General features: G+C 39.0%; 1 protein-coding gene across 16 annotated transcripts in view; it reads left to right on the top strand.

Annotated features, from left to right (window-relative positions):
- LOC127987450 (receptor-type tyrosine-protein phosphatase S) overlaps positions 1-26,497 on the top strand; it is a 190,140-nt gene that overhangs the window by 137,375 nt on the left and 26,268 nt on the right. For 5 of the 16 annotated variants that reach the window (XM_052589784.1, XM_052589783.1, XM_052589781.1 and 2 more), the window contains 12 exons: positions 3,376-3,569; positions 4,821-4,847; positions 6,646-6,763; positions 10,818-11,411; positions 12,322-12,416; positions 12,513-12,766; positions 13,175-13,262; positions 13,610-13,837; positions 13,909-14,069; positions 17,477-17,491; positions 17,902-18,017; positions 23,502-23,549. In XM_052589784.1, coding sequence (XP_052445744.1) covers positions 3,376-3,569; positions 4,821-4,847; positions 6,646-6,763; positions 10,818-11,411; positions 12,322-12,416; positions 12,513-12,766; positions 13,175-13,262; positions 13,610-13,837; positions 13,909-14,069; positions 17,477-17,491; positions 17,902-18,017; positions 23,502-23,549 — 1,938 coding nt within the window. The remainder of the gene's footprint in view (positions 1-3,375; positions 3,570-4,820; positions 4,848-6,645; positions 6,764-10,817; positions 11,412-12,321; positions 12,417-12,512; positions 12,767-13,174; positions 13,263-13,609; positions 13,838-13,908; positions 14,070-17,476; positions 17,492-17,901; positions 18,018-23,501; positions 23,550-26,497) is intronic. The other 11 variants (XM_052589785.1, XM_052589787.1, XM_052589786.1 and 8 more) reach the window with 11 other exon arrangements.

The raw sequence follows: 26,497 nt of genomic DNA, 5'->3' as shown, positions 1-26,497 counted from the left end.
TTTGCTAGAAGAGACATTTAATTGACAAACAACACTGTATAAGATACCAATATTTGTTTTGATAGATTGAATCTAATTACTTTTTTTAAGTAAGTTTCAAGTCTACACTGGAAAAAAATTAACTAAGAAATGGCTAAGTCACTAAGAAATAGGTAGTAAATTTTTTATTTCACTAAAAGACTGTATCTACTTTCCAACAGCCACCATATTTGGTCTTATAATTTCCCCCATTCATTTTCCAGTGACCTTATTTGGTCTCTGACCAAGTTTGGTGGCTGACCAAGTTTAGAGAGAAAATAAATCCAAGATGGTGGATGAGGCGAGAGAAATGTTGATTATATGTCCATGTTGACAGCTTACTCTTTTCGGGACAAGATCTATTGACTAGCATTATGTGACAGAGGAAACATTGACTTAGCATCATTTTCATCCATCACTTCTCTCTGTAAAGCACTCGGACAGTTTATGAGCACTGAAATAAATCCAGCTAGAGTAAGAAATTGTGTCGGACATTCCCCGGTGACAGCAGTCTTTCTCCATGACTGACAGCGCTATAGTTCAAGATACAAGCTAGTAATCAATACGGAGCACAGCCTTTCATTGGCGCTTTGGGCCGCCCAAGGATAGATGGTTTTGACAGGCCGGTCAACCACTGTTGGCGGGTCAGGAGTGAGGGAACGCTACCCCAATACCTCTGCTGGGAAATCTTGTTTGACCAACCCAAAACATGGAGATATTTGAGTAGCGATGCGTTATGACAGTCACATCCTTGGAGACTTGTACTGTTATAGCATCTAATACGGAATAGTCAGGCCCCAATATACAGTTTATGACAGCGTCTCTTATTGACCATCCAAGAAATCAGTCTCCTCCTTACAGCAGTACTGAATGACCTGAGGCATTAAACATCAAGGCCTCGTATAAAAGGATTTTCATTAGCTCGCAGGTAAAAAACTCACAAATTGATCAGTGCTCAGATAAGAAAGATAGTGAAATGGAAGGGGATGAAATGGTTGCTCGGGTATATGGGGGTGTGATATTACACTTGATTAAATGTCCCTGAAGATGGATGCTTAATCAGTAGCCTGGTTTTCACATAATTGAATGTATGTACTAGCTGAGACGCAGGGGCTTAAGTTTCTTTTCAGACATACAGAGTGGTGTATCGAACGTTCTTAAGGTGCTCAGTAAGGATTGGTACATTACACTATTTTTAGATCACACAGAGATGTCTGTCCTTACTGAATCAGACGTAATTAAAGAACATTTTGTTTATATGAGACTGAAACTGAGGTCTGTAACATATTTCATGTAGATCCTGCAATGTTGAGGTTTTTAATAGCTAATAAATGTCAGGGAAGCCATGTTTACTAGTGGGTATAAGTGGATACTAGTGGAGGGTATAATATCACTGGAACCATGCTTGCTAGCTATGTATAAATTGGAGGATTGGTAAAAGTAATGTGCTTTCTTCAAGTCCAAGGGATTCAGAGTCTCATCAGGGTTGAAATTAATTTTTAATTTTGTTAAATAGTGTGTAAAAGAGTGGTTATCACGAAAATGGATGGACACGCACAGATATAAGCATTCATATTGAAGTTCAAGTTTCATTTTTATAATGAACTGAGGTGTGTAAAATGTTCAATGTAGTTTTTAACATTTTCATGCTTTTAAAGCCACAAAATATCTGGAAAGTCATGTTTAGAGTATGTTATCTCAGGAACTATGATTTCTAGGTATGCATAAATTGGTAGATTGGTAGAAAATTTAGTTTTCTTCAAATTCATGTGGTTCAGAGTCTCATGAGGGTTGAAATATTTGTGTAACTGACCTTCAAATTTGATAAATAGTGAAAAAATTATAGACAATCGAGTGGTAATCGCATAGTAAGTCATAAAGAACATGGATGCCTAAAAACATCTGGAAAGTCAGGTTTAGGTGTGGTGATTGCTAGCTATTGGGGGTGGAACGGTACACAGATGTTTGGTACGTACCTCTCTTCAGGGGTACAATACAATATCGATGCAACAAGAAAAAAAAACCAATCTACTATGCTCGGTTTCTTTTCATTTATTTTGAACAGACAGTAATACAATTTACTATATTTTCCACCTAGATGTGAAGATACTAAATATTGTTACATTGTTATATAAAATCTTCAGTAGGCCTAAATGTATACATATTTTGAATAAATTCTTGAAATATATTTGATTTAGTTCTCAGGTAAACAAGGGGGAAAAACAGGGCGACACACAATGTAGCATATATATGCTGAGTTTCAGTTCATTTTTATGACAGGCTTAATTTGTTCACAGAAAGGAATCTCAAATGGCAGAAAGTGACATCCTATTTGTTTTCTTTTTTCACAAAAGCACAATGTTTTGTTTTCAGTGTGAGTGTACACAAATAAAAGCAGAGCTTTAAACAGTGATGCATTATTAATAAGACAATAAGTGTTTAAAGTTGACTCTGCTGGTATAAGAAAGCAGTTGAAGTGATCGTGCCAGTGCACGCACAAACACACACAAAACACATCAGTTCCAGCTCTGCTAACTTGACAGCGCAGTTGGTACTTTATCAAAATAAAATACAGTGAACCAAACATAATCGCACCCTCCTCTGTGTCACCATTGGAACTGAAGTACACAGCCTATAATTTACATAATAAATAGTTTCGCATTCAGATAGGTTACATCGCAAATATGGAAATATTATGGAATATTTGGATTTATGCTGAATGAGAGAGGTAGGATACACGGCACAAAGCTCCATTTCACAAACAGTTGAGCGCCAAGCCTTTAAAGTATACTCCATTGTCAGTCTGTGTGAGACACATTCAGAGTCAGCACATGGTCACTGTCTAGTGGGCTTTGTTTTCAAGTGCGCAACTCATGGCATTCACTGTTCTTCTGCTGGTGGTCTGTTATCAAACAGGATCGCATTACTAAGAATGCCCCCTTCTGGATTGGGGGTGAATTGGCTGTTTTCATTGAGAGGCCTCATGCAACCGAACCGAGATGCCCGTACCATGATGGTTTGACACGAATACATGTATCGTTCCACCCCTACTAGCTATGTATAAATTGGTGGATGGGTAGAAAGATTGAATCCCTTCATGTCCAACTGGTTCAGAGACTTATCAGGATAAAAATATTTTTAAAACAGACCTCTAAAATTGGTAAAAAAGTGAAACATTTCTAGAAGAGTGGGTTTTAATTTTGCTCATTAAAAACTAAAGATACTGCTCAATGTGTTTTGATTGTGAAACATAAGCTTTAATTGACTTCTCATGTCCCATTCATGATGAAAATGCTAATGCAGTCATCACTTCAACCATTACTCAAACTCATAGCGTGTCATCTTTTCCCATGGCAGTTCCCGGGGCCCCTCCTCGACGTGTGGAGGTCGAGGTGCTGAACTCCACCGCCATCAAGGTAATGTGGCGCTCCCTATTGCCAGGGAAGCAGCACGGGCAGATCCGAGGATACCAGGTGCACTACGTCCGTGTGGAGAACGGTGAATCCCGCGGCCTGCCCCTCATAAAGGACGTCATGCTCGCCGATGCACAGGTATGTTAACGCAACGACGCCACTGTTTCTGAAACAAAAAGGTTGTTGTCTATGATTTTTCTTGCTATATGTCCTTTTTAACTGACATCATCAAGGGTGCGCAGACAATTGGTTAAGGTCTATTTTTAGGACACTGTTGCAGCAAATGCGAATGAACATACTCATGGCCACTGCAACAAATGTATGAAAATCCTTTCACAAATAATTTAATCTGTGAAGTTCTTTTATAGCCTCTAGAATGCTTTCCACAAGCAGTCCAAAACATCTTATCAGCCATTAGAATTGCACGGTTTCGTCAAACCTCTAATAAGTTTAACCTCTAAGGCTCTAGTGTCACAGATAAAGTCAACAAAAGCTGATTATGTCTGCCGTATTGAGCGCCCCGAGAGCTCCACAGAAACATGAGGCACTTGAGCACTGCGGTCACAATTCAGACTTGATTTAAAAGCACAAGCAGCAAAAAAAAGAGAAAAGGAAAGAAGAAGAAGCAAGCGAGAGCCTCTGGCTGCAACCTAAAATTATAATACAAGCTTCTGTCATGAAAACAGCAGTGAAATTACAGATAGCATGCGCCTTATTCTTCTCATAGCTGCAAATATTACAGCTTTGAACAAACCGTGACGAAAGCGTTTGAATTCATCACATTTATGTTTAAGACAGAATCATTTACAGTTGTCATCTGCGTGGGAATCGGTTCATATTGTATCTATATCTGGGTCACGATACAATAATATCGATTCTGTTCTGTACAAAAGGTGTTTTTTTTATTATTATTGGTTTTAATCTGTGTAAATAACACAAACATGTATGTAATAATAAAACTATGAAATATTCAAGTGAACATTTTTGCCGTTGAGGTGAGTTGTCCCAAAACTTTCGAAGACATCAAACTAATTTAGCTTTGCATAAGACTTGAAGCATTTCTTAGAAGAATAGCTGATGTGATCTGATATTAAATTCCAAAACAGGCTTTTTATACTCTTACTTAATGAACTGGTGAAGAAAAAACGGCAGGAATGACGTGCTCCGATAGTAGCGGCCACTCAATTTCCTGCCTCGTCTTCAATCTTCACCATTTTTTTCACTCTAATCCACACTGACCTACTTTAAAACACTCTGCCTTTCTTCCATTTCCTTGGCACTTTTACCTTGTTTCATCTTACGCTTTCCTCTCTTTCTTTCTTTCTGTCTGTCTTTTTCATCTCTTTCAAACCGCCCTCCCTCTTTGTCCTCCTGGGTGGGGGATGTTAGTGGGAAATGGACGACACAGCTGAATACGTGAGTATGGCTGTCGGCGAGTGTTCGGTGTGATGTGAAAACCTGTGATGTTACATCAGACCCACTTTATATCTCAGTCATTGAACATGTTTATAGACAGAAACTCGAATGCTGTTTTCTTTTTTATTGGCGAAATGTCATAAACACTGTAGATCATATAGATTCTAGCCTTTTTTAATAGGCAAAAATGTATTGAGAAGCCATGTTCAGGGTATGATATCTCAGGAACTTGGATTGCTAGCTTTGTATAAATTGGTAGATTGGTAGAAAAATGTGTTCCCTTCAAGTCTTAGTGGTTCAGAGAGTCATTGTGGCAGAAATATTTTCTAAACTGGCCTCTAAACTTGGTGAAAACATTCTAGATCACGAAGTGGATTCATACACCAATTTATGCATGGATGCTGAAGGTCAAGTCTCATGAAACCTTTTTTTAATATTGCATTACAAAAGTTTTATAATGAACTGAGGTGTGTAGATATATTTCATGTAGATTTTCATTTTGTAATGTTCAGATATTCAGAAAGCCAAGTTTAGGGCATGATATCTCAGGCTTTTTACAGATTGGAAGAAAAACATGTTCATTTCTGGTCCAAGTGGTTCAGAGTCTCATCAGGGAAGAAGTATGTTTGTAACAGACCTCTAACGCTGAGACAATCAAATAAACCCGGGTCATTAAAATAAATAAGTCAAAAATAGTATTTTTTTCTTGCTTTTTGATGCATGAGAGATAATGTGTCATGTAAACCTTTTTTTGTGTTGCAAGATTTTTATAATGAGCTGATTTTTGTCAGAGAGAGAAAACTGATGGAACCTCACGTCCATTGTTTGTGTGTGTGTGTGCGCGTGTGTGTGTGCGTGTGTGTGTGTGTGAGAGAGAGAGAGACGGCGATAGAAAAATATTAATGGTGCACAGGGGGAATGATGTAACATCAGGGTTCCTTTATACCTGGCATGAAAGAGTGTGTTTTGTGCTGTGATGTTGTGCATTAAGTAAAGCAAAAGTACAAACAAAAACCAAGCTTATTTTGTGCAAAATTCAAACAGCCTTTTGAAGAAATTGGATATGCATTGGTGTTATTTATTTTTATAAATAGATCATTTGTGTAACCCAGAAATTGCATGACTATCTTGAACTGGTTTGATGTGAAGCTCACTTCTCTGTAAGCCGCAGGAACCCGCAGTTGATTTTTTTTTCTCTACAAGCGCATGGCATTAATTTCCTCTCCGTCATGCGCGCTGATCAAAGCTCACTCGCTTTCACGTGAAATATTGGAAAATAGAAGGCCGTCAGAAGCATGTGTGCTCACAGCTTACCGGCCGACCCGAAGAGAAATTCATTATTCTGACCGTCTGTTTGCTCAGGATCTCTGTTGAATTAATTCACACACATGTGTCCTAGATGAGCAGGAATTGTAATCTATAACCTGGTCATGCTAGATGACATGCTAAATGCCAATAATAATGATCCACACTGCTGTAGAAATGAGCTGCACGTCTGAATGCATATATATATATATAGATATAGAGAGAGAGAATTCTACATTAATTATTGATATACTTATACGAATACATTATATATATATATATGTTGATATCAGTCATACATTCAGCATTAATGTGACAAGTTGCTAGTTTAATATACTTTTTTAAAAAGCCAGCAGAGAGCAGATTGCAGGGTGTGACATTGAAAAGATGGGAAAATGACGCGGGGCTGTGCGGGTGACATGTAGTGAAGTCTTTAAAAAATTCAGTTCCCTAACATAGTGCTAACGTCCCTCTTTGTGTCCATTAACCACAGGAGATGGTCATCGGGGGCCTGCAGCCTGACACCACGTACTCCATCACTGTGGCAGCCTACACCACCAAAGGAGACGGAGCCCGCAGCAAACCCAAGCTGGTGGTGACTAAAGGAGCAGGTCGGTAATAATGTGGTTATCATTAGCCGCGCTCCCGAGCACCGCAGGCCAGGTGTTATGAGCTACAGGAGCAAAATGAATCTTAAGGGACTTCAATCGAATGAGGAAAAACAAACATGGCCTATATAGCGTGTCTGGAGTACATAAAAGCTATAAGGGAACGTATAGCTGGGATCGTGCATTAGCGGTTAGTCACACATGGCCAGCTACTGCAACAAAGTTTAGTTTTACTGAAAACAAGAACTGATTTAGAGGGTTGAAGTGTGAGTAAGGCATTAGTGGGTCAGAGTGATGGACTAGTTAACCACAGATTAGTAAATTAGCTTGCTAAAAATAAGCAAAACGGCATGCTAAAGTAGCATCTTTACATTTTTCCATTTTAAAGCACTGTCAGACTCAAAGTTTTTCTTAATTGTTGGTTTATGTAGATAGACTTTTTGGTTGCGTCCAAAATGTGTTGCCTTTTTAGGATTTTTAGACATTAGAAATGAGTCACAAAACATTAGCATTCTGTTATGCTGTTAGCCTAATTGTACAGGGAAATGAATTACCATTTCCATGCAAAGCTAATACCATTTTTATAAGTGCTTTTTCTCTGTACACATGCAGACAAACATGTTTTAGCTGTTAGATTTTTTTTTTTTTGTCTTACCGATTTAGTTTTTTATGTGTCTGATGCGATGAGTGTTTTATTTTAAGGTTTAACATTGAGTAAAATGGCTCTAATACTATCTGATTATTCAATTCTACAAGCAAACTACCCGGTCTATATTGAAAATATGTGTTTTATACATCCCTAGTGTAAGAATGATCAGGTTGGCCATACCTAAACTTACCAGAAAAGTGAATGCCATGCTAGTGAGTTTGGGAAACTACCATCATGCTAATACCATGGTATTCTTATAAATCTCTGTACACATGTAGATGATCATGTTTGGCTTTTACATTCTTCTCATAGTTTTTTATGCATCTGACACCATGAGCTTTTTCTTTTAAAATACCTTGTTAAGCTAAAATAGTGCTAATCCTTGCTGATGGTAAAATTGTAACCATATAAGTACCTTTTGAGCAGTATGGTATATGAATAGAGCTAATAAGATATATTAGCTAGGCACATATGCGTAGTCGGTTTTCCTCTGCAGTAGGCTCTCAAACTCCAGACGCTGACGAGACAGGTGTGCCGATCCAGGTGTCAAGTGTGACACCGATGCCACATATGCATGTCATTCCCGTCTCTCTTCCTCTCAGTCAAAGGAAGGATGTCCCTGTGCTTCCCGCCTCCGAAAGTGTGGCGAAACGCTTACAGCAGACAAAAGAAAGAAATAAATAAACAAGGGCAGACTCAGCCCTACTTAAAGAAGCGGCATCGCACTCTTTCATGTGCCAGAACAGAAGGGAAGCTTGACCAATGGGGCTCAGAGGAGCCACTCCGGGGCACTTTCATGCCTCATTTCTGCTACATAATGCTGTCAGACAACTTAAGCCCCTGCCTTATTGTATTGATAAGGGCCGACCCGCCCCTTTCAAACCCCGAACCTTCCACAAGGCCGCCTGTCTTCTGAGAGAGCTGGCCGTCCCCGAGCTGCCATTCTGCATGTCCGAGATACACTTCAGTGTGAAAGCCCGTCATTCAGGCTCTGCGGTCACGCCAACACGTCAGTCCAGTTAAAGGCAACAAAATACTGTGCGCTGGAGTGAGCAGTAGTACTTTTAGTGGTGAAAATCAGGGTTGTTATCATTTAATAAAATATAAAATAAAAGATCAAAAGGAAATAAAAAGCTAGGTGCAAAGGCAACATTTCTCATTTTTAAGTACTAAAATAACACAGCTAAATTAAAAGTTAATAAAAACGATAAATGTAAAAATAAAAGCAAAAATGCAGGAAAATTACTACAACTAAAATTTAATTGGAAAACGTACAAAAATTAATATTTTAAATATTCAGGGTTATTAGCATGAATTTAAATCATTAAAAAATATATGAATATTACTAAAATAACATAATAAAATAAAAATTAAATTAGCTAATTAGCTAAAAAAACTGAATTATTACCAATATGAAATAAGATTTTAAAAAATATATAAAAATGAAAACTAATTTAAATTATCTAAAATAGCACCCGTTCAAATGCACAAAAAATTTAAATTTTCAACAGTTCTGGTGTTTTGTTTAAACACACGTCAACCATATTGACAAACATTATTAATGCTGCATTCAAAGAGCTGCGTTATCGCTTTGCTGAACCTTGATCTCACAGCAGATGTCCTTGTATCGATCGAATTGATGCTGCCTGTTGTCCAGGAGGAATGACACAGGAATGATTGATTCTGTTCTCGTTTCAGAGACGATGGACTGGTTGATGTGCATGCTGTCAAATCCTTTGCTAATGCGCCTTATCATTCGCAGTTCCACGTGCTTTAAACACAAACCATCACATCTTTACGTTTAGGCGTCGGTAGGCCAGATTCCAATCAAGTGCGAGCCTTCCTTTTTTTAATTTCCTCCAGTCTCCTTTCATCCTTGTGGGAGATGAGCAGACTGCATGCTAATGCAGGGGCTGGAGGTGTTCTTCACGAGTGTCCGCTTGGACCGCCGCCACTGCTCAGGGAACAGAGTCTGGATGACTCACCGTCCTCCCAAGACTGTGCTTGTTCTCTTCAATTAATTGGTCCACTTAGGGCCACATGCTCCAGGGCTGATTGTGAAGAGTGGAGCTCCTCTGTTGGTCTCTCTATCTAATGTTGTCTGATGCCAGGACACTGTAGCATTGAGTTGAACTTTCTGTAGATTGAGGTTTTTGGATTATGGGATTACAAACTGGCATTATGGGGCTCATAAATTGATTTAGTTTATTTTTATGAAACGTATAGTTCCAGCTCTAGAATTAGATTGGATCAGCTGTCTTTGAAATCTTTATTGGTGCATCAAGTTTCCTGAAAACTGTAATAAAACAGCTGAGAATCTTGGTAGAAGGTTTCATTTCATTATATATTGAACATCATGGTAAAATCATTACAAACATGTTCATTCATAGAATGTTACTATGATTAATTTCTTCTGTATTGTAGAAAAATTACAGACTGTTAATTACATTGATCTTTTTGTTGCTGAGGAAGTTTAGTAGGACTGTTACATTCAGACCTATTTGGTTGGTTTTGCCCTTGTCTTCGGTATATTTGGTATCGGTTCAGCCCAGAATGCAGCGCTGCAGTTTTCTCAGGGCTAAGTCATGTCAGCTGGCAGTCGTGCTTTATACGCTTAATATAACTCACTGTAAGTCCTGTCGGCAGGTTAATTGCATGTTAGCTGAAGGTTATTTTATTTTGTTCCTCTTTTCGTAGCTGCGTCTCCTCCACTGGAGATTAGAAGGACAGAGAGAGAAAGGGGAGTATGGAAGGAGGGGAGGGTGTGAGTGTGAAACGCAATCCTATCTTAATCAGTGGCTGTGGGTCAACAGAGGCTGTTAATGCAAGGCCTAATGGGAAACGTGCCTGTGGTCCTGTGGAGAGGATTGTGTGTCGTCCAGTGGAGTGGACTGGAGTGCCATTGGCGAGGGGAAGCGGACCACAATCACTGAGTCTCTGACCCTCGTTGTCCTCTCACTGCAGCAGATTGCGCCGTTTCCCCATCAACTTCATTTTTCTAGGAGTCATTTGTCCTCCTGTCTGTTCTCATGCTCTCCTTCTCTATCATACAGCTGTTAACCCACCATCTCTCGTCCAGTGATCTGTTCCACAATCATCTAGTCACTTAAAAATTAATAGCGTTTTCAAAACAGGTTGTTCTGACTTGCAGCCTTTCTTGGTAACATTTGGAGCAAGGAGTATATGTGATGTTAGTGCCTTTATGATAGTTTATACAAAATGTACATGCTTATATAAAAGTACTTTACAGAAACTGGGTTTGTAATAATTCCCTTTAAAGTCATTTTAGATGGTTTTTCTTTCGTAGGGAGTACCGGGATGAAAATACACCTAGTTGCGCTACAATAGACTTAAGTGAGATACAGTTCATTTGAATTGAATGTAATGTCCCTCTTTCTCTCTCTGCAGTACCGGGGCCTCCCTTTCTCTCTGTCAACCAAAACTCAGAGACTACCGCATTAGTGCGCTGGCAACCCCCAGACTTCATCGCTCCGGGTCTCGAGGTGCAAGGCTACCGGCTGCAGTTCGGCCGAAAGGATGTGAGCCCCCTGGCCACGCTGGAGTTCGGCCCTCAGGAGCTGGAATATTCCATTAGCAATATCCACCGAGGGGCAACATACGTCTTCAAAGTGTCCGCCAAGTCCAGATCGGGATTTGGTGAAGAGGCTACCCGAGAACTCAAAGTCCCCGAGGAGGTTCCTCGAGGGTATCCCCAAATAATCGAAGGGTCTAACATTACCTGCTGCTCGCTCCAATTTGCCTGGTTGCCTCCGGTGCTAGCAGAGCGCAACGGTGCTATAATAGAATACACACTGGCTTACCAAGAGGCCGGAACGGCCGGCGGACCCAAGGAGCTGCGCTTGCCGGCAAGTGAAAACAGCTACACCCTCAACAGCCTAAGGCCCAACGCAGTGTACGATGTGAAAATTCGAGCGCACACCAGTGTAGGTCCCGGGCCCTACAGCCCACCGATCCAGTATCGAACAGTGGCCTACGAAGCAGGTACGGGTTGCTCATTTCCCCGCCTCAAGGGACAAACCTCTACAATGCAAGCACCTACACCCGATTATATAAAGTTCTCTGGGAGCTACATACCTCACTAACACCCTCCCCCACAACAAGGTAAAATAAGTCAGTAAGTTAAAGTCAGTCAGTTTTGAAAGGGAAGGAGCGTCAATATTTGTGAGGTAAGTGCCGATTGGTCAGACACGCCCAGCACATTCACTCATCCAATCACAAAACTCCCCTAGTATTCCAAGGTAGGCGAGAAAAAACGTCAAGGAGATCCCAGATCTGAAGTTCAATCAGGCACATTTGTTTACTTTGTTTGGTTTTTCTTCTGCAGTTTTCGTTGTTTGCTTTAACGGTTACTCTTCTCTGTACTCACCTTTCCCACACTGAGATGGTTTGCAGCATGGCGTCCCATGATGCACTGCTAACAACTGTGGGCATGACAACTGTGTTTGGGGTTTGTCCTCATTTCTGTCGGGCTTTCTGCCATGGCAGTGCCTATCCAAATTCGAGAGCACGCAGCAGTGGGTTACTCAAACATATTGTGGGTTCAGCTATTCTGAAATCATTCAGGGGGGATTATGGGAGCTGCTTGCCAAATGTTCTTGTTGGAGTGGCACTGCCGGGCCAGGGCAGGCAGAGTACTGTGCAATCCTGTGGTTCTGTGTTCACCAGTCCAGTCTAGCGTGCTGTTTGTCCCAACTGAGCGCCTCCCACCCCTCCCCTTCACAGCTAACGCCACACACCGCTCACTCAGAGGGAACAAAGCCCCTCTCCTTTGGGGGAAAACTGGTCGCAAGCATCGAACACTCTATCAGCCTTTCTTTCCCTTCAGTTGTTGTGCTTTTTCCATTTCTTAAGTGTCTTTCTCAATTTGTTTCCCCAATTCACCTCTGGACAGATGTTCCTAAGAACTTCACGGTGAAGCTGACCACCAAAACCACGGCACTGCTGACCTGGAAGTTTTCCGATAGCCGCTTCCCGTACCGCTGCATGGTATACAAGCCATTGAATCCTGTTTTGTTCATTCGATATTAATCTTATTGACGGGATCCGTTATTGAACAATTTATCGATGCACATTGGTCCACAGTTGGAGTACAACCGGCAGAAGGTTGAACTTGATGCTAGGCTGAACAAAGCTCTCATCATCAACTTGCGACCCAACAGCACCTACGAGTTCAGAATTACCTGCCAGGAGAGCAGTGATGGCGGACCCAAACACAAACTCATCGCACGAACGGCGCCACATATTCTGGTCCGAAAGCCAGAGTTGGACCTGAAAAGAGAGCCAGACAGTACTCTCACCATTGTCTTGCCACCGCTGGAATCCAAAGAGTTGATCAAGTAAGGAAAACCAAATGCCATTCTAGGCCCGCAACACATTAATACCCAAGGATATGAATGCATATGCAAGCAAATTGGAAATGTGGGGTCATTTAAAAGTGGTGTCCCAATTTCAAGTTCCGACCCATTGACCTTCCACCCCCCAAACTTTGCTTCCTGTCAACTCATTATCCTATCAAAATAAAGGCATAAAACACCAAAATAGAAGCACCACTACACCATAGTAGAAGAAGTTTTTTGTTGTGAAGAGAATTTTTCATGTTTTGTTGAAAATTGTTTAGTTAGATGTTCCCATTTTATAGAACATGGCAAATAATCACATTTAGTGGATAGGTAGTTATTTTTCTGTACAATTCTTTGACTAGCCATTTTTGTAATGTTTTTTTGCTCCATCTTCACCTCCTGCAGGGTGGTCTATGTTGTGGTGGTTCCTCTGAAGAAGGGAAGAGGACCGATCCGACACATCAAGAGCCCAGATGAATTGGACCTAGATGAGGTGAACATACCCGCTTATTATCTTATTTTCTCAAGTTTTGTCCTTGTGTCACAGACACAGTGGAGCCAAAGCCATGGAAAGTGTTCTAGCATGAGCATGGTGGGAACATTCCCAAGGGGTTGTCAGAGAAGGGACAATTACACAGCTCTCATCCTTACCCGCTGGCAAACCACCACGCCTGGCCAATTGACCTTGAACTGTGAATGGGTGCCTGTATTCTTTTTATGGATTAGTTGACTTTAAAATAATTTTAATTTGTTTTTTAGTTAGTTTTTTGAGTAAATAACCCATTGTTGTGTTTTAGATGCTGGTTTCAGTTCTCCTCAAGCAGTCTTTTTCTCCTACAGCTGTTTGGCGACAGAAGACTCGGTCAACGTCACGCTCGAACCACCCGTCAGCTCAAGCAGGTGGACGGGAAGCGGCCCTACATCGCTGCCAGTTTCAAGCCCTCATCCATGCCGCCGTCCTTCACCCTGGGCAACCAGATGGTGTACAGCGGCTTTGAAAACAGGGCTCTGGATCCCGGGCAGGAATATGTGATCTTCATCCTTGCTGAGCTGAACACCACCGGAGGAGTGAGTGAAATTTAAGTTTTAAGACTCGTGCAAAGTGACAAATGCTATAACCTTTTTTTGCTTTTGTACAGAAAACATTTGTGACCAGCCCCTACACGGATCCAATCACAGCTCCAGACGTGGACCCTCAGCCCATAGACACAGGAGGGGATGGACTCATCTGGGTGGTGGGGCCTGTTCTCGCTGTGGTCTTCATCATCTGTATTGTGATTGCCATTCTTCTCTACAAGAAGTGAGTGGACTTTTGACATGTGAATGAATATAAACTATTTCGATATGTACAATTTACAATACCAGTTTTTGTGTGTGTGTGTGTGTGTGTGTGTGTGTGTGTGTATGTATATATATTAGGGGTGTAACGATACGCGTATTCGTATTGAACCGTTCGGTACGACGCTTTCGGTTCGGTACGCTGTACGCATTATGTATACCGAACGGTTCGTTGGAGTAATTAATTATATTTGAAAAAAAAAAAAAAGAGAGAGAGAGAGAGAGAAATATAATGATATGCGTTCAACAAGGTAGCCCAATAACCCAAACAACGTAACAGGCAACGCCCCTGACACTCCCGAAGAAGAAAAAAACACCATCTTATATGTTTATGTTAGGCTACTCAGCAGGCGCTCGCTCACTCAGTACGCGCTGAAGGCTCGTTGCAAAATAGCCAATGCGTTTAACAGACTAGAAATGAGAAGATCCTCCAATAACCAACAGGTCTGGTGTTTGGGTGCACTTTGGATTCCCTTTAAGCTATAATGGTGATGGCAAGAGAGTGGTGGATAAAAAAACAACGGTATGTCGCATCTGCAACATGACAGGGTACACCAGCGGGAATAAAAAAAAAAAAAAAAAAAAACACCAGCGGGAATATCTGGGATATATGCGTCAGTACTATCTGGGAAAAGACGAAAAAAAGGAGAAACATGCACGCAGCAAACTATCCCTGCAGCATTTAGACACTATAGCTTACAGGGAATCCAACCCAAACACCAGACCTGTTGGTTATTTTAGGATCTTATATTTCTGGTCTGTTAAAGGCATTCGACATTTTGCAACGAGCCTTCAGCGCGTGCTGAGTGAGCGAGCGCCTTAGGGGCCGTTCACATATCGTGCCTAAAAACGCATGGAAAACGCTAAGCGCGTCTTTCTCCTGAGGCGTCTGTCTTTGCTAAGCAACAATGACGTGCTCTCTCCATGAGACGCAGAAATTTCAGCGAAGGATAAATGGATTTGCAGCTCTAAAAATCGCTTGCAGTAGCTCTGCTACTAAATTTATTTCAAAATTGCAATCCATATACAACTATGATCAGCTGATCCTTCATCTTGGCTGAGCTCTCAACGTTGTTACGGGAAAGGATGAAGCTGATTGGTTGGTTCTTGTCACATGACCCGCGGTGCGCTTGCGGCATTCTGAATTGGATTGTTGTATATGGATTGCAATTTTGAAATAAATTTAGTAGCAGAGCTACTGCAAGCGATTTTTAGAGCTGCAAATCCATTTATCCTTCGCTGAAATTTCCGCGTCTCATGGAGAGAGCACGTCATTGTTGCTTAGCAAAGACAGACGCCTCATGAGCGCTTCTGCCCGAGCGCTTTGGAAAGGAGGAGAAAGACGCGCTTAGCGTTTTCCATGCGTTTTTAGGCACGATATGTGAACGGCCCCTAAGGCGCTCGCTCACTCAGCACGCGCTGAAGGCTCGTTGCAAAATGTCGAATGCCTTTAACAGACCAGAAATATAAGATCCTAAAATAACCAACAGGTCTGGTGTTTGGGTTGGATTCCCTGTAAGCTATAGTGTCTAAATGCTGCAGGGATAGTTTGCTGCGTGCATGTTTCTCCTTTTTTTCGTCTTTTCCCAGATAGTACTGACGCATATATCCCAGATATAACCCGCTGGTGTTTTTTTTTTTTTTTTTTTTTATTCCCGCTGGTGTACCCTGTCATGTTGCAGATGCGACATACCGTTGTTTTTTTATCCACCACTCTCTTGCCATCACCATTATAGCTTAAAGGGAATCCAAAGTGCACCCAAACACCAGACCTGTTGGTTATTGGAGGATCTTCTCATTTCTAGTCTGTTAAACGCATTGGCTATTTTGCAACGAGCCTTCAGCGCGTACTAAGTGAGCGAGCGCCTGCTGAGTAGCCTAACATAAACATATAAGATGGTGTTTTTTTCTTCTTCTGGAGTGTCAGGGGCGTTGCCTGTTACGTTGTTTGGGTTATTGGGCTACCTTGTTGAACGCATATCATTATATTTCTTTCTCTCTCTTTTTTTTTTTTTTTTCAAATATAATTAATTACTCCAACGAACCGTTCGGTATACATAATGCGTACAGCGTACCGAACCGAAAGCGTCGTACCGAACAGTTCAATACGAATACGCGTATCGTTACACCCCTAATATATATATATATATATATATATATATATATATATATATATATATATATATATATATATATATATATATATAAAAACAAATCTTTACAAAACATTTTATTTAAAAACAATAATATTAAATGATTTTATATATTATTATCTGTTGTTTTATGAAAAATAGTTTTGTTAAAATAAATATATAATTTTTTAATTTATTAAAATTTAAATTAAAAAATATAATAAGTTACTAAATTGAAAAGCTTTTAATAAATGTATAATTATAACGTTTAGATTAATATGATTAGTTACAATTATATATTATATATATATAAATAAATTAAAATATTTTGTAAAGACATTTGCAATGTTTGTTAATATAATGTATTTATACATTTCAGTTTCTGACCCAATAGATTTTAATCTAATAAGAGTGAAAGTGAATTAAAAAATATTCATTACATTGTTTTTTTACAGGCATTTATATATGTTTGTTAGTTTATTAATATAATTTAGCTATAAATGTAAGTCTTGGTCACAATAAATTCAATTGAAAATAAATAAACAAAAATTTTATATTATTATTCATTAAAATATTTTTAAGGACATTTGTAAATATATATATATTAATGTAATATAATTAAATTATACATTTCCGTTTCGCTCACAAATTTCAGTTGTTCACTTAATGAGTATTTATAGCAGTCTTCAAACTAACCCAATGAAACTCTAGATGCATTTTGAGGTTCAGAAATGCTAAAATACGTATTTAAGCTTATTTTAGCCCTCAGCATTGGCATAGTTTGGAGAAGTTCAAAGCGGAGCTGAGGAGAGCAATCAATTCGATCGTATTAAAAATGAATTAGGTGATTGCTAAAAGCTGTTAGCTTCAGAGCGCGGCCAAAGCAGACCGCTTTGACTTTTAGCATGCAAACGTGCTGAAACTCAAAGGGAAGCTATTCCTCATTATCGCCTCAAGAGGCAGGTTAAAAGCGGATGACTCCTGGCTAGTATTTCCTCCCTCGGCAGGACCTTGAGTTTGACCTCTGGTGTCTTAAGATCGTATAGCCCCCCCGGTGGGCGCTAACACAAACCTTTTACAGGTCTGTCCAAATGTAGATGAGCTAATCTGGCTCCGCTAGCCTGCCCTGTGAATTTAAATGCACTCTATTGATTTTTTTTCCTCTCCTCTCCCTTGTTCTCTTGTTGTGTTTTCTCCCTTTTATATATTTATTTCACTTCAATGCTTTCTTTGGAAGCAGCAAGCCTGACAGGTAAGGCTTAGCTGTACTTTATTGCTGTTTTCAAGGGGGCAAAAGAAAACAACCTGCCTCAGCATAAAAGCAACTTTTAATTAGATGGCAGAGAAAAACAGTGCAATGAAATGGCGGGTTCAACCAATGTGCCCCTCGGCTGTGGTGTTTGTGGACATAGCTTTGTGTGTGCTAGCATTTAGCTTCCTCGATTATAGACTATAAACAGTGTTTTCTGCACTGGTAAATACTGGCAAACAAAGTAATGTGCAGCCTTTATGAATACTTGTTAAAAGTATAAGTGTAAGGCACTTATTGAATCAGTCAAACTGATTGATGAATCATGGGTGGGTCGTTTTGTGCTCTTGGGATTTGGTGTACTTGTTTTTCAGATTTCATTGATTCCTTGCGTTTTCTTTATTTTCCTAAAGCAGCAAACGTAAAGAGTCAGAGCCACGGACGAAATGTTTGCTGAACAATGCCGATATCACCCCTCACCACCCCACAGACCCGGTGGAGATGAGACGAATCAACTTCCAGACCCCAGGTATATACACATGAACAAACCAACCTCAATCACTTGAAACATGAACTTTCCTCTGAACTCATCTCACAGATGTCAAATGTATTTGTAGTTCATATTTCACCTCAGAATCAAATCAAAAATCAAAAAGAATATATTTAGCGCTAAGAAAATAGAGCTTTCTTGCATTTCAACATTATTTTCGTATCATCTGTCAGATTCTCCTTTCGAATGTGTACTTTGAAGTGTGCCAGAGTGACATATATTGTCAATTAACTTTCATTTAACTGTCAATTTCAGGTGCACCTGTAGTTTTTTCTAATTAGTGTCTCTACTGATGGAGTTTATTAGCTAATAATCCTGTACGGCCTGTCAGTCATGTTTATTTCATATTTGTTTCAAGGTTTTGAACGTCCAAATTAAATTGAACATCTGTACAGTTTCACAGACATTTTGCCATCGCCTCCCTTGTTTCTAAACAAAATCATTCAGTTCAAAGAGCATCCTCATTTTTACCAGCTGTCCATGTTAAACCTGGTCTGACATGAAAGAAAAAATTGATTTTATATTGACTTTTTAGATTTACATATATTTTGGGAGATAGAAAAGCCTGGCATTATTTTTAAGAAAAACTCAACATGTTTACTGTATTATAAATGTTGTTTGGGCACATATATATTATAAATAAAGTTACGCCCAAATGTAGAAAATTAAAAATGTTAACGGATAATTGTAAAAAAATATTTTATATTAATAACAATTTATGTTTCATTTTTTGTCTTATATTTATTTATTTTATTTTTTTACTGCTGACTAACATAACAATTTATATTAATGTTTAATATTATTATTTGTCTTTGTAGACATGGATAACCGATAATGATGCTTTAAAATATATATATATATATATATATATTACATTTTTTTGCTTATATTTGGCAAGTAATTTATTATGCGTTCTTATTTATTGTGCAAATTATACAAATGTATTCTGAATTATAATGTTTATAATTACAGATAACCGATAATTATCACTATGCTGTTTATTATTTGATTATTTATTTATTATTTATTTATTTTAGCCGTTTGTGGTCACCAGTATCTTGTGCATTCCTATTTACAATGTGTATTCTAATATTATTCCTGAATTTTAATGTTCATAATATATAATATAATGCTTAGATAATAATAAATGCAGATAACCGATAATTATCTCCATGCTGATTGTTTATTTATTTATATTAGCTGTACATGATCACCAATATATTGTGCATTCCTGTTTAAAAATGCTAATTATAATATTAATCCTGAATTATAATTCTAATCATAATTACAGATAACCGATAATGAAAACCGATACTGAGCATCCAGGCAGCTTCTGAAATGTTTTTGCATTCTTGTCTCGTTCCAAAGCAAACGGTCTTATGTCTCGTCAAAATACTCCATTTCAAAGAGCGCCCTCATTTTTTGCTTTGTGCACTAAACCTACCCCGACATTTCTCGGTGGCTCCTTGAAGTGGCGCGGAGTGAATTTGTCGTCGGCGTCTCTCTCTGCTGTCCGCTGTCGGCGTCTCCCCATCAAACAGCTCTCGTTTCAAAGGCGGTTATCTCAGCGCGGCCTCCCAAGGAGGTCATAACGCCGAGAGCTCTCCTTCAGCCCAGATAAAACGAGCGCCAGCTGAGAAATGGAGGTGGAGAATGTAAGAAAGCCACTACCGCCACCTCATTTCCCATAATCACCTGTCCATTGTGGGACATCTTGTCCAGCAGCCGCCTAATAACACATCAGAAATGAGCCTGGCACACTTTCATCTTATTTCTCGCCTCTTTCGTCTGCTTCAACACTATTAAGACGCTCGCCTCGTTAAAGCCATCCTCGTTGGACTTTATTAATTGAGAAGCGTTCAATTTGTGGCGCGACGTTGTTCTTTTTAAGCGCGGGTGTCATTATCTCTTTGCTTGGTGTATTTTCATTTAAGTGGACATTTTAGCCCAATTAACTGGGACGGGGAAACATTTGCGACATTTCCATTAGCTAATAGGGGCCATTGTTCAAAGCAGCACACTTGAGTTCACATGGATGACTGGCACATATGGCGCACAACTTATCCTAATGAGACGAGACGCCAACATTAGGTTTGTTTCGTAACGCTTTTAGGGTCAGGTTCTGCTCAGTTCCTCTGCGTATCCTTCAGTCTGTTTGTATTGGTATTATGAATCATTTTAGAAAACAAACATATTTTTTACTAGCAAACTGTTTAATGCGACACGCTTGCAGATGCTCATGGTTGTTCCAGGCCTGTGAGCATCTGTGAGCGTCTCTGTAAATAGAAGATTTGTAATCCTCATCCGCACCCTATTTAGTCATTTTTTTAGGCAGCTTTCTAAAATCTTACAACAATTCATTTTTTTATTTATTGATTTCTTCATTGTGTTTTACTCATTATGTCAGATTATGGCAGAAAATGGGTTTTATATTATATTTTAATATTTACATAAATTTTGGAGGTAAAAAAGCCATATCTATTTGGGAATTTTATATATCTTATAAATAAAGATATTCACCCATGCACTTTATTTTTAAATTGATAACAGATAGTTGTTAATAATTATTGCAATAGTTATTTTAATCATGTTTTTGATTGTTTGATCACTAACATAATGATTGATGTTTAATAATATTATTTATTTTAGCAGATACAGATAACCTATTGGCTGTACATTATTATATTATTAATCCTGAATTATAATGCGTACAATTACAAATAACCAATAATTATCTCTGTGCTATTTTCATTCATTCATTCATTTTGGCTGTATATGGACAAAACATTTTTCCATTGGCTGTATATGGTCAATAGTACATTATGTACCTCTATATATAATTAGAGCCCAAGCCCTCTCTTGTTCTTCTAAGTTTTTTTTTTTTTTACAACTATCCGTGGCTTTTGGAGGGCCTTAACATGCTCAAAAACTCTTGAACATTGGCATACATGTTGGAATCTGTGGTCATTATTGGGCCGCAGATGCTGGGGTACAGGCATGGCACAGGGGCCCTACGGCACCCACTGGAACACAGTCAGAAAACTTGTATATCTCACACATACTTGCATGTATTGATATACAACTCATACATCTCTTCGAGCAGAACAACATGTCATAGGCTTCACCCAACAGGAAGTTTAATTTTTGTATACTCCTCCTAGGATTTCCAAACGATTGCCGCCAAACTAGTTCAGCATGACCTCAAGACAATAGGGATGCTAAATAGTGAAAGGAATTTTGATATCTCGAACGGTTTGGCCGTGGCGAGGCGACAAAATTATGGCAAGATATAAGAAAGAGGATTTGTGTAATAACTGTTCCACACATTGTCTGATTTTGATGAAACTTTAGCGGTATGAGCTGTATGAGGCCGATCACATAGATGGGACTATTATGAGTGAAAGTTATAGCGCCACCTAGTTAATTCACACCAAACTTTGTAAACATGATTGCAAAATATTGAGGAACTTAAATTACGAATGGATTTAGAATATCTTGAAGGTTGTTGCCAAAAACGGGAAATGTGTTTTGCCTGTTCGTTTACACGACAGCAGTATTTTAGGGACTGAAAACGCATATTTTTGAAAACGGGTTTCAAAGTGCAGGTATGCAGACATGGTCAATGAGTGTTGATTTTAAAGGCAAGCGTGAAACAAGTATACACATTTATGACTGAGTACATGGTACTGTTGTTGCTGCTCAAGAGTTTGCTAACGCTCCTTTCACCAATATTACTAACAACAGTTGAGACGCATCATATACAACATATAACATCATCACCCAAAACACAGCACAGCAATTTGTCTACACTTCAAATGTCCTCAAAATTTTCCACCTTCTTCATAGATAGATAAAAATAAAACAATGCCAACAAAATTATTTCACAAATGCTTATAGATCCTTACAAATCACCTAAACAATGCTTATAGATAATTAAATGTTTTGGTAACACTTCAATAAGGTCTCACTTGTTAACATTAGTTAATGCCTTAACTAACATGAACTAAAAATGAACTACAGTTACTAGCCATGCAGCCTTTCTCTCTGGTTTTATGACAGCTGTACCTTTTATAGTTTGCAGAAAAGATAGCAGAACATTGGAACAATAAAATATAGTATAATTGCTCTTTAAAGCATTAAAATAACTAATAACTAAAAGTTAAAAATACACTTATATGTAGGTTTAGAATTCTACAAAAGATGCATTTAATGTCCAACAACAAATATTTTAGCAAAATGCATCAATGACTTAGAATTATAGCGCTATTATTCTGTTGCATTCCATCTGTTTAGCACACATGCGCACAGCAGCATGAGTAAGCTTGCACAAATTAGTGAGATTGTGTGAAATAAATTTGTCATTTATGGAACCGCTTTAGCCCCGATTGATTTTGTTAGGTTATTTCAAGCCAGGTTTTGGACTTCCTTGGGTCGATTCGTCATATTCACACAGCAGCGGTGATGAGAGAACGTGCTTGAGAAAGAGTTTAGAGAGGAGAACTCAATCCAAATATAAAATATTGGTCAGTTTCTTAATAATAAAAGCACAGTGCATCCACTAGTAATTATATATTAATAAATATTTTTTACTGAAGCAAATATATTAGAAATTATGCATTGCGATATAAATGCCAACTTGTAGCTGATGCACACTTTTCGACGTTAACTTTATTGTTAACATTTTATGCTGATGCACCGATTGAATCAGGGAATCTTCCCATCCCTAATAATATATATATCACAGGTTCCAAAAAAATATTAAGCAACACAACTGTTTCCGGCACTGATAATAAATATCTAATATATTTATATATATATTTCAAACCTGATGCGCTCGCTAGTGTGTTAATCTGCGCGTCTGCATAGGTGTTGTGTGCCTGAAGTCATCACAGATGGTTCAGACCTCGACAACAGAAGCTAAAGACACTGCTCATGCACTAGTGCTCCAGGCAGCTGGACAGACGTTGAGCTGCTAAACTCTGACCGTATGTCTTTTTACCGCTCGATCGACGCTGCCATCTGATGTTTTGAGGATTTGTTCTTTAAAAAACTAGCGTGGAGTTTGCAGTGAAGACAGTAGCTGCAGCGGTTCATGTATGTCGACTGTGATGTTGGATGAAGGACGGCTGATATGTGAGCCAGTGTCCTACTTTCAGCGTCTGACAGACTGCTTGGCGTCAGATCCAACGGCGAGGACCCTCACGAGGATTACCGCCTTCATTCAAGGCAGGGGTGGTCCGTTCTCCTGCCTGGTTAAAAATGCACAATATAGTCTGAAAAATTAATTGGAAGGAGAAAATGCATAAAGGAGAAGTTCTGTTTCCTGCTTATTAATTTCCTTGCATTTATCTTGTTTTCCCCATTTCTTTCAGTCCATTTCCAGATTTGGTTCTCAGCTAATTATCAGTACATTCAAAGAGGGATGCTTTTATTTTATTATTTGCTGTTTGCTGTTTTTCACAGATTCGGGTCTAAGCAGTCCTGTCAGTGAAGCCGGTTTTGACTATGAAAGTTAGTGCTCACATCTCGCGCTGAGCTTTGGTGTTTTCTTATCTTTTTTTAATGTGTCTGCCCCACATCCGGAATAATGGGATGTGTTTTCCGACTACATTTGCATATGATTTTTTTTTTTCTCCCTCACAAACTGCCGGATTTGCACTGATTTTCACTCCCGTATCCCTGGGAAAGTTAAAAGGAGACGTAATTCAAATGAAACCTAAAATTACATCTCATTAGCAACTGCTTTTCCAATACGAGATGCATAATGTTGGATAAAATAAAGTATATAATCATAAATTTTTTTTGCACAAAAAGGCATCATGTTAGCCAACATATTTATTTAAACTGACCATATTTAAATGAAACTGTAATTAAAGCATTTTATAATTACAATTAATATATATATTATCACAAGTAAAAATCAATAATTTATTATCTAAGTCGTATTATTAATATCTTTAATTTCTACAATATTTACCAAAGACATTACAAATTGAAGCAAACGATGCGACTGATTGTCTTAGAAACTTGTTCTTCATTATGCATCTGTGGGAAGTTAAAATGCAAATGCGGTCAACTGTTTCATCTTAATCATGACTGCTTTTAACTTTCATTCATAACACGGCTGTTAATTTTTCCTTTTAAATTAGTTTTTTCTTTCTACTTCTGCTTGTCGATTGCTTTGTTCTCACAGGCTGTTGGCTGAACATTATTAATCCACAATAAAAACCGCTGATCATATGGAGACCGCTCTGCTGTATGATTTTTACACAAGCCTCCACACATTCCTGTCTGTTCAGACCCCCATTCATCTCTCCACCGATGGGGTTGTTCTGCAGGCGGAGATAACGAGCCGAATTAATTAAACCCTCTGCAAACAATAGTCCGACATTTGATACATCCCTCCTGCCCCACAGTGAGCCAGAGGAAAGAGAACACGACTCCCTTTTTTCTTGTTTTTATGGGGAAATATACTGTGCACTTTTCCTTTTATATGTAAATGAACAATTGCATAAAATCGTTTCGCGAAACAGCAGCGGCGGATATCAAAAGGATTTGTTATTTGCATCACCTGTCAAGCACAAATAAGAGACTGAAAATATGTAATTAGACAGTTTGCATCTCTCGCGCTCGCTGATCTTGGGCTTGATTGCATGGGATAAAAAGACTCTGCGGTGGAGAGAGAGGCACAGAAATCCTGGCAGAGAGAGCCGATAGGAAATGAACAGCAACGGGAATCTGTCCTTGAAAGAGTTTCCTCAACTATATTTAGTGTCTTTCGCATAAATACTTCAAATTGAATGTAGTTAATTATAAGAAACAGATAAGGTCATGCACGCAAGCCACTTTTGCAAAACCTAATGTCTTCGAAAATCAGTAAATATCGGTATCCAGTTGACAAAGTTGACTGTGAAAGTTTTCATAACCAAAAAAAGAACAAATCATCTGCAGAGGTTAAATTATTTTATTTATTTTTTTGCACCCCGATCGGATTAAATGTAATTGTTTCTTGCATCTCGTGGGGTAGATCATTCCTCAGAACAAACAAATAACAGCTTATTTATGAAATGGAAAAACGGGGCATGAGTAATTGTTGTTGACACGGAGCAAAGTTTAGGAATATGTTGACACTGGAAAGTGCTAATCTTCCGAGTTTGTTGGGTTTCGATTGGCTTTAGATGGCCTTTCTCATTGCATCATGGAGGATGTTGGCGTTTAGCATGCAGGTCTGATCTCAGGTTGTTTGCCAAAGTTGCCCTTCGCATCTTCTTCGAGAGTGCTTTGGCATATATTACCTTGGATCCCCTTAAGGCGAGGACAGACTAAGAGCTTGGCCAGGCTGATGAGAATAACATAGAAAAGTGTTAGTGTCCAGTTAGTGGATGAGGAAATCTGTTATTAGCATAGCTTTGTTTTGCATGAACATCTGAAAATTAACAGCTAGAACTTTTTCACGGCATCTTGATTGGCATTTGCTTCGTTTTTTTCTTAAAATGTCCAATCAGCAAGTGACTTTCTCAATCAAACACAAGCCATTTGCGACGTACAGCATACAAAAAAAAAAAAAAAATGGAAGTGAAATTGAGGATGGCTAATGTGATTATGCAGATTATTCATGCCTAATTAAATCACAGTACTCTTCAAGGAAGATGTCAACGTTTATCCAACTTTTGACCTTGTGCTGAAGAAGTCCAATGCCTTCTTTTAAAAACATTGGCGACCATTTTAGGAAAAGTTATGTCTGTTTTCTTCTTAATCCATTACTAATTCATAACTGGATTAACTTCACAGCGAGAGGCCTTGGAAGTATTCGGTCTGCGCAAACAGAAAAACTAGTGCTTGTTTGAGGAAAGGTCTTGTAGGTTGTTGCAGGGATAACATGGGAGACTGCTTCCGTGACACGCTTGCTTAGCTTTGGCTGAACTGAAGCTGAGAACACGACACTTTGCACCGGTACCATTGGGTCATCCTAACCCAGGCCAGAACTCTTGAATAACCCCCTACTTTACCCTGATTACCCCCATCATCTCCCCTCCACTTCAAGAGCTTTATTTCTCATCATAGCGCAAATGAAGGATTACATAAGGAAATTATTGCAAGCTTCTGCCAAAAGGAAAGCTGTTAGAAATATTAAGGCTAGAGGTTTACTCCAGGGACAGGCAATATTGTATTCTTCTACCTCTGGCTCACTCGTATTTTTTGTGTTTGGTGTGGAAGCATTCCAGTTTTTCCCCCCTCAGAGCAGCAAGACAAAGAAAGCTAGAGCACTAAGTCCATATTTTGGTTACGTGCAAGACGACATGCAGATAAGTCTATTTATGAGGCCAGATGCTTGTGTCCTTTCCTGCTCAAATCTACAGCAAACAGTCAGCGGATGGCAGAACAGGGCTACAGTTAGGGCAGGAGTGTCCAGTTAAGAAGTTTCTAGTGGAATTAAGCTAGATCGGTCGCCCTCCAGG

Source organism: Carassius gibelio, chromosome B22, assembly GCF_023724105.1.
Source record: "Carassius gibelio isolate Cgi1373 ecotype wild population from Czech Republic chromosome B22, carGib1.2-hapl.c, whole genome shotgun sequence".
Classification (NCBI taxonomy): Eukaryota; Metazoa; Chordata; class Actinopteri; order Cypriniformes; family Cyprinidae; genus Carassius; species Carassius gibelio.
Note: the sequence above shows the minus strand (reverse complement) of the source record. Positions and strands in the feature narration are given on the sequence as shown.